The sequence below is a fragment of the Polypterus senegalus genome, chromosome 2, assembly GCF_016835505.1.
Source record: "Polypterus senegalus isolate Bchr_013 chromosome 2, ASM1683550v1, whole genome shotgun sequence".
In the NCBI taxonomy this organism is placed as follows: domain Eukaryota; kingdom Metazoa; phylum Chordata; class Cladistia; order Polypteriformes; family Polypteridae; genus Polypterus; species Polypterus senegalus.
In genome coordinates this window covers 10,889,205-10,897,876 of record NC_053155.1, presented here as the reverse complement: position 1 = coordinate 10,897,876, position 8,672 = coordinate 10,889,205, and the positions used below count along the sequence as shown (strand labels likewise).

The following is an 8,672-nucleotide window of genomic DNA, read 5'->3' as shown; positions in this document are numbered from 1 at the left end:
TAAATGGAGACCAGTGGTACAACTGGGCAGGTCTGAGCACATCTTAGCGCCACCTGTTAGAATGTTAGGAGACGAGAGCAGCAACTCTCTGAGAATCTGAGACGGACGTTCTTATGAGTTTAGGAGGGTCTGGTGTGTTAGGAGATTTATACGTCTGTGAGCTTCTGTAAAGTGTCCATTAGGGAACAATCAATCAATCAATCAATCAATCAATCAATTATATAGTGCCTTTCACATGTCTGTGATATCGTGTATTTCATATCTATCTATCTATCTATCTATCTATCTATCTATCTATCTATTATATAGTGCCTTTCACATATCTATCTATCTATCTATCTATCTATCTATCTATCTATCTATCTATCTATCTATTATATAGTGCCTTTCACATATCTATCTATCTATCTATCTATCTATCTATCTATCTATCTATCTATCTATCTATCTATTTTAGTTATATAGTGCCTTTCAATATCTATCTATCTATCTATCTATCTATCTATCTATTATATAGTGCCTTTCACATATCTATCTATCTATCTATCTATCGATCTATCTATTTTAGTTATATAGTGCCTTTCAATATCTATCTATCTATCTATCTATCTATCTATCTATCTATCTATCTATTTTAGTTATATAGTGCCTTTCACATATCTATCTATCTATCTATCTATCTATCTATCTATCTATCTATCTATCTATCTATTATATAGTGCCTTTCACATATCTATCTATCTATCTATCTATCTATCTATCTATCTATCTATCTATCTATCTATCTGTTATATAGTGCCTTTCACATATCTATCTATCTAGAACCCCACCTTCTCGGCTCAGATTTGCTGGGTCTGCTGATATCCTGCCTACTACGCCTGTTTTAGGGTCAGTTTCCCAGAGGACCCGTCCACATGAAGGTTCCAGAACCAGTCACTAGCCATGAAGAGACGGTAACAGATTTGCGAGACCACTGAGTTTAGAAGGACGTGTGCTGCATACGTGGGGCTAAGCTCGGGTTTACTTGCTCTCTTAGTGTCCTGCCATATGTGAAAGTTTTTCTTTTCTGCCACCTAATATGCAGAGCACCCTGCCCAGAATGAAAAGCTGCTTTGTCGAGCTGGTGCCACCCAACCCAGTGCAGAACCATAAAGTGATTTTTAAGAGAGAGGCAGTGCGGGAGGCAGGCCTGCACGTCAGCAGCGGGGTCGCGGTGGCGCTGCACACAGTAAGGCTGAGGTACCACATGGCATGGAGAAGAAATCAGTAACTACAAGGTCAAGTCTGTAGTCTGTGGTTGAAATTCAACCAAATTTAGTAATTGGTTAAAAAAAAGATTAACATCTTCGGGTATAATTAGAGTTTAAAGCCCAGCCAAATGTTAACTTAATTGGACTCCATTGTAATTATGCTGACAAGTTGCTCTTTGTGTAGCCCACCACACTCGGGGCCGAGGGCTGCGCTGCTTCACTGCTGCCAGCCAGGCAATCTCATCTCGCAGTCCCGCCGGCCGCCCCACGCAAGTTTACTTTGCTGTGACGCGGCGACGTGCGGATATCGAATGGTGGGCTGCACACTTGAATTGTTTGTCCAAGGACCTCATATATTTATAAATATAATTGTTTTTTAACGATAAAACAGAAGTGCTGTTTTCCGGCTTCTTTTTCTCAGTTTCTTACAACTTGTCTTGAATCTGTGCCAGCCGGATGAGAAAGCGAGTCGTCGTCCCCTAATCCCCCCCCTACATAAACCCACCCCCCCTCCCCACGACTCGACCCGCCCCGCCCCGACGCTTTTTTTTTTTTAAGTGTGCCAAAGTCGCGAGTCGCTTAGTGGGCAGCGGGCCAGGTGACAGTGTGCCTGAGAAAAGTGAAGGGGGGCGCAGATCGAAAGGTCCGCTGCGGACGTGTCCCCTGCAACTCTCGACTGGGCCCCTTCTTGCGAGTGTAAAGGTGGTGGGAGGTGTGTGTGTGTGGGGGTGGGAGTCAGCTTGTGAACTGCACGTCAGCGGAACACAGCGACTCTGAGTGAAAAATCTCCTAAAGTGAGCCAAGCCCTAGCGCGGCCCTCCTCCACCTCCTCCTCCTCCAGACCCCCCATTACACGCCTTGCTCCCCCACCCCCTTGATTGATTATTATGGCAAGGCTCCAGCGAATGTATTTTTTTTTTAAGTACGTTTTGGTTGCGCACGAATGTCGTTTCTCGACTTCAAAGGGGTCTACTGAAAGGGGCGGGACTGGGCGGCATATAAGAGGGGCGCAGAGAGAGCCGCTTCAGCAAAGTAAGCGCGAGTGCGGAGTGTGCAGAAGGAGAAGGAGCAGGACGAGGAGACCCCCGTGTGCCGCACAAGTACACAGACAGACAGACAGTCAGACGGACGGACAGCCCCCCGAGCCCACTCGTCTCTAGCGCTCTCCGGACTTGCCACTCTTGTCACTTCTCCTTCTCGGTGTCCGCTCAGCGGGAATGCGATCGCTTGTGCGCCTCGTCTCCGTGCTCTGCTGCGCCGCGTTCTGGAGCCGCACGGTGCGCTGCGCCTGGGACGAGGAGACCGCGGTTCCCGTGCAATTGGACTCCGCCGACGACCACCACAAGCGCCTCTTCCAGCTGGACGCCTTTGGGAAGCGACTTGTCCTGGAACTGGAGCCCGACCAGAGTTTCCTCGCTCCCGGCTTTACTTTCCAGGTGGTGGGGCGCAGCGGCTCGGGCTTGCCGGTAGATGCCGAAGGGGACGTGCTGGCACGCTGCTTCTTCTCGGGAACTGTCAACGGGGACCCGGACTCCATGGCGGCGCTTAACCTCTGCCAGGGACTGCAGGGCGGCTTTTACACCCAAGGAGAGGAGTACTTCATTCAGCCGCGGAACGGCAGCCACGACGGCGCTCACCTTCTCCGCCGGAGGAGCCGGGATTCTCGGAGAGGGGAGTGCGGCGTGGTGGATGCGGAGCGGCAGCCGGGCGACCAGCAGCAGCAGCCGTCGCCTAACACAAGGGAGGCACCTGCGGGATTTGCAGGTAGGCATCTCCCCCTTTTCGTCTGCAGTGCTTGGACTAACGCGTGGGTGACTAACGCAAATAAAGGTGGCACTGGCGCACACCCTGTTCGGGAGTGGCATGTAGTGGGCACCTGAGCCTTGTTTGGAAACTGGGTACAGAAGGGGCACCTCCCTGCCTCGGACGCCATCCCAGGGTGAGCAGCGGAGCCCAAAGATAAATTAGGAGGGCATTGGTTTGTGTGTGTGTGGGCACAGTAGCGCGTGGTGTAGCAAAGCTGGGCACAGTGGTGCCCAAATAATTTTTAAAAAGACCATCCGGTACATTCTTAATAGTAAAGGGGGTCATTTTACCGGGCTCCACCGGTAGATGATCACCGATTTAAGGAAATCCCAAAGGCACTTTTTTTTTTTTTTTAACAAGACCCTCGCTGCCACCCAATCACGCGGGCACAGTTCCGGTTTTTCTTGATTTGGAGGTCACCTCCTTAGACCTTCAGGATGTCCCGTTTTCGTCCACAGATTATGAAACGTGTTTAAAGCCCACAGGACCACCGGCATACGCGGAGAGCCCCTTGTTAAGTCCTATTAAGAACTTTTCTGTTTTCAAGAGTGTGGGGGTCTCTCAGCGTGGGGACAGGACCCTCCTGGGGTGGGTAGAGGGGTCAGCACCATTCCGTTATCTGCAAACTTTTTATCAGTTTTGTCAGTTTAATGCCAGGCAGAACAACCCATTATGTGTGCCAACGCTACCATCAGGTTTGAGCTTAGAGGTGGCAGGCATGTGGGCACTTCTTCAGAGTGGAGGAATATCGCCTGAGAGCAGAAAGTGGCGGAGGAAATATCTGACAGAAATCCAGGACTGAGATGAAAACAACAAATAAAATTCCATTCCGTTTGGGGCATCCGTGTTGGTTGTTTGTTTTGAGCAGCCGGGCATGCGGGGCACCACTCTGTTATTCGAGAATGTGCCCATCGTCAGATCTCTTGGACAGTCATGCCCTAATGTGAGCAGCAGGGGGCAGCAGACTCCCTGCCAACTTGCAGCACGCGCCTCATCTGTCAACTTCCTGTTTCCTCTCCCGCATGCCACCCGTGGGCACAGAGCCTCCTGTGGTGCCCGGCGTGGGGGTTTCCTTTTTGTTTGAGTGCCAGACAGGGGGATGACTGTGCCTTTGAGATTTTCTCTGTTTATTGTGAAGGAATCTTTCTGACTCTTGTGCCCACTTGGGTGTGGCCAGGGTGCCCTTCCCTCACCTTTTGCTTTCCTATCTGGTCCTGTAGGTCGAAGCCGTGCCAAGCGCTTTGTATCCACCCCTCGCTACGTGGAGACTTTACTAGTGGCAGACACGTCCATGGCGGAGTTCCATGGCGCCGGGCTCAAGCAGTACCTGCTAACAGTGATGGCGGTGGCAGCTAAACTGTACAAGCATCCCAGCATCCACAACCCCATCAGCCTGGCAGTGGTGAAGCTGATGGTGATCTACGAAGAGGAGAAGGGTCCCGACGTGTCGTCTAATGCTGCCCTCACCCTGCGCAACTTCTGCAAGTGGCAGCAGCAGCACAATCCTCCACAGGACCGCCACCCGGAGCACTACGACACTGCCATCCTCTTCACCCGGCAGGTAAGGGTGCCACGCTTTGGAGGTGGTGGGAGTCGGTTCCAGTGCTTGGTTTAATCCTGAAGCTTATTGGTTCTTTGTTTTTTCTCCTCCCTCTCTCATCAGGACCTTTGTGGTTCCCATACCTGTGACACGCTGGGCATGGCAGATGTTGGCACAGTGTGCGACCCCCAACGCAGCTGCTCAGTTATAGAGGACGATGGTCTCCAGGCTGCCTTCACCACTGCGCATGAGCTTGGTAAGACGCTCTTTTGCCCCCCTCTTCAACAAAGTGGGCACATAAAATGAGCAAAACGCTGACGTGTGCTTGAATCTGGGCACCAATCAGTTTCTTTCGTTCCTTTCTGTAGGCCACGTGTTTAACATGCCCCACGATGAGTCCAAGCAGTGTGCCAGCACCAACGGACCCAACTGGAGCTCGCACATGATGGCATCAACCCTTTCCAGCCTCAACCGCCAACAGCCTTGGTCGGCCTGCAGTGCCTACATGATCACTTCTTTCTTGGATAATGGCTACGGTGAGTGCCGGGCATCATTTGTACAGTGGCATCATGTCTCGTCATACAGATTAGTGTTCCACCATGCCTCTACCACCCATGTGACATTTTCTTTCTTGTGCCATCTCTAGGAGACTGCCTACTGGACAAACCACAGAAACCCGTTGCCCTACCAAACCTTTTGCCCGGGACGCTGTACGATGCCAATAAGCAGTGCCAGTTCACTTTTGGGGAGGAGTCACGTCACTGCCCAGACCTCAGCAGCACTTGCACCACCCTGTGGTGTACGGGCACCTCGGCCGGCGGTCTCCTTGTCTGCCAGACCAAGCACTTCCCCTGGGCTGATGGCACCTCGTGTGGGGAGGGCCGTTGGTGCATGGGGGGCCAGTGTGTGGATCAGAGAGACGCTCACTTGTACCAGGTAGGTGGGCACTTCAACCCAAGGCAATGGGCATTTTGTGGCTTTGGCTTTGAGGTAATGGCTTATTAACCATGCCACGTGTATTTATTTATTTATTTATTTATTTATTTATTTTCAGACCCCTGTGAATGGAGGTTGGGGGCAATGGGGACCCTGGAGTGACTGCTCCCGGACGTGTGGCGGCGGGGTGCAGTACTCCTACCGAGACTGTAACAATCCGCTCCCAAAAAACGACGGCAAGTACTGCGAAGGCAAGCGAGTGCAGTACCGCTCCTGCAACACACTGGAGTGCCCCGTTACCAATGGTGAGCCTGGCGCCTCCTTTGGCACCACAATGTTGGCAGCTGCCCGGCCTGCTCCGTTTGTACTCATCTGTGTCTCTCGTCCTGCCAGGTCTGTCCTACCGTGAGGAGCAGTGTCTGGCCCACAACGACTTTGCCCAGAGCTCCTTTGGGGGCGGCTCTGCCGTGGAGTGGGTGCCCAAGTATGCGGGTGTGTCGCCCAAGGACCGCTGCAAGCTGATCTGCCGCGTGAAGAAGACAGGGTACTTCTACATGCTGCAGCCCAAGGTATGCCGGGTCACAATGAGGGGCTGCTAAAGGGTGACCCACCCAGTCTTCTTAGCTTTGCCAGTCTCGACCAGCCTAACATTTCTTTGTCTGCCATGTTCTCAGGTGGCAGATGGCACGCCATGCAGTCCGGATTCCACCTCCGTGTGTGTCCAAGGGCAGTGCGTGAAGGCCGGCTGTGACCGGGTCATCGGCTCCAGCAAAAAGTTTGACAAGTGTGGCGTGTGTGGCGGCGATGGCACCACCTGCAAAAAGGTGTCCGGCTCCCTGGAACGATCCAAGTGAGTGCCACTTGTAAAGGTGCTATATGATGATGATGATGATGATGATGGACTTCTCAACATCTTTCTCTCCATTTGTGTTTTTTCCCAATGTTTAGGCCTGGCTACCAAGATGTGGTGGTCATTCCAGCGGGTGCCACCAATATCGACGTGAAGCAGAGGAGTGCTGGCGGCTCGAGACACGATGGCAGCTACCTGGCCATCAAGACTCAGGATGGCTCGTACCTGCTCAACGGCGATTACACCCTCTCCACCCTGGAGCAGGACATCTTTTTCCGCGGTTCTCTCCTTCGGTACAGTGGCTCGTCGGTCCAGCTGGAGCGCATCCGTAGTTTCGGCCCCCTCCCGGAGGCCCTCACCCTCCAGGTGCTGTCGGTGGGAGACCTCAACCGGCCCCGCGTCAAGTACACCTACTTTGTCAAGCGGCCCGTCTCCAGTGGCAAAAAGAGCTTCAACGCCATCCAACAGACGGACTCCTCCGAATGGGCCATCAGGGAATGGGGCAGCTGTTCCCGGACCTGCGGTGGTGGCATCCAGCGGCGGCAAGTCGAGTGCAAGAACGCCAGGGGCCTGCCGGCAAACGACTGCCCGCCCGAGCTGCGACCCGCCGACTCCAGGCCGTGTACCAACGTGCCCTGCCCGCACTGGTTACTCGGCGAATGGTCGCCCTGCTCAAAGACCTGCGGGATGGGCTACCGCAAGCGGCCGCTCAAGTGCGTGGGCTCGGATGGCAGGGCGACATCTCAGGAGGAGTGCGACGCGAAGGACAGGCCACGGCCCCTCATCGACATCTGCGTCAACAGGGAGTGCCAGTGAGGGCCGGCGGGCAGAAAGGACCGAATTGAACCAGACTGCACTGAAAACACACACACACACACACACACACAATGCACAGACGCTCCTCTCGCTTTGCTTCGGTTTACCAGCCAGGGTTACGTCTGACCGCCAACCTCATGACCTGTGACCCTGGCATGCAAAAGACTGCAGACGATGGGCATTCTGATGATTCAATAGAAAAGTGGAGAGAAAGAGAGATGAACCCGCCGGGGTGTGGTCCAAAGTGTACGGGCAAAGGGTTTATGGGTCTTCAGGAGAATGTCTGCCATGCTGTGCCAGTCTCAGGGTGGGGTGGGCAGGCAGGCAGGGACCTCTTAAGGTGGTACTGCAACTCATGGCTCTGGCGGCCAGAAATCGCTGCCAACCTACCTCAGTCCTGCAGGCAGAGTATGAGGGTGGGGGGATTATGGGGGCGGGGGATTGGGGGCGGGGTGTCCGTTTTCTACAAGCTGCTATTTTTGGAATTTTTGGAAGAAAAAAAAAAAAAAAAACAGGCCTTGTTCTCCCAAAACACAAACAGAAAAAAAAATAAGGGAGGTAAGGACGTTAGTTTGAAGGTGCTGACTGATGGCGTCCTAATTTTTCTAGGAAGCCAAGTGGCGCAGGCTTTGCCCCTCCGCCCTCCCACCCTTCCATTATACCAGGGCTTCCAGTGGCACCTGTCCATCCCACATATGAGTATCGGCTATATTTGAGGTGGTGCCCATGTTGGCACTGTCTTCTTTTTGGGTGGGATGCCCGAGTTTAGGATGGGTGGGACTTGGGGAGGGGGCGACATTTCAATTTGGGTTTTATTTACAGTCTCTGGCATCTCATTGGCTGAAGTAGAAAGGAAAAAAACTATTTTTTTCCAAGTTTGGGGTGGGAGGCGTCCCTCTATATAGTGCCTTTCATTGGTGTTTTCGCTGCCCGTTTTTCCCCTGGTTTGGGAACACGGCTGCTGAAATGTGTTTTTTTTTTGTGCCTGGCATGGCCCGCGCCAGCTCTACTTTATAAGTATTGGTGGGTTATCTGACGTTACTTCTGTGAAGGATTGATTTTTTTATTTTTCTTCCGTCTCTTTATTTTGTAAAGATATTCCAAACATTATTTATTTTTGTACAGCTTTTTATAATATAATCTCGATAAGTTATCGCATTTTTAAAGAAGGAGAAAGTACACGTTGTAAAGAGTATTTATGCAATATTATATTATGTTTAGATCTATGACTTAATAAAAGGTTGCCTGCGACCCGCTCTGGTGGTTGTGTGTTTCATTGATGTTGATGGGGGGCTGGCCGAGGGACTTCTTCATCAATCCCTGCAAAAAACGCATCCATTGACTCCCCTGCCCACCCAGTACCTTTCTGAAGGTGACGAGGACCCCTATTGGCTGTCTTATGTGAATTACAGGAAGACCAAGATGGCCTCACTTACTAACTCCTGAGTGCCAATGCCAGTATTCCAGTTTATAG

At 52.0% G+C, this 8,672-nt stretch overlaps 1 protein-coding gene across 1 annotated transcript; it reads left to right on the top strand.

The window, feature by feature from the left end:
- Positions 1 to 2,257: 2,257 nt before the first annotated feature.
- adamts1 (ADAM metallopeptidase with thrombospondin type 1 motif, 1) lies at positions 2,258 to 8,454 on the top strand. The gene is made up of 9 exons (XM_039743454.1): positions 2,258 to 3,014; positions 4,277 to 4,617; positions 4,720 to 4,852; positions 4,965 to 5,132; positions 5,243 to 5,532; positions 5,651 to 5,837; positions 5,926 to 6,101; positions 6,207 to 6,382; positions 6,481 to 8,454. The coding sequence occupies exons 1-9, from the start codon at positions 2,468 to 2,470 to the stop codon at positions 7,196 to 7,198; spliced, it is 2,736 nt and encodes a 911-aa protein (XP_039599388.1). The 5' UTR covers positions 2,258 to 2,467; the 3' UTR covers positions 7,199 to 8,454.
- The last annotated feature ends 218 nt before the right edge of the window (positions 8,455 to 8,672 follow it).

Coding starts and splice junctions, on each gene's coding strand:
- adamts1 (XM_039743454.1), top strand. CDS start 2,468: ATGCGATCGCTTGTGCGCCTCGTCTCCGTGCTCTGCTGCGCCGCGTTC. Junction 3,015..4,276: donor GGCACCTGCGGGATTTGCAG/GTAGGCATCTCC, acceptor CTGGTCCTGTAG/GTCGAAGCCGTGCCAAGCGC. Junction 4,853..4,964: donor CACCACTGCGCATGAGCTTG/GTAAGACGCTCT, acceptor TCCTTTCTGTAG/GCCACGTGTTTAACATGCCC.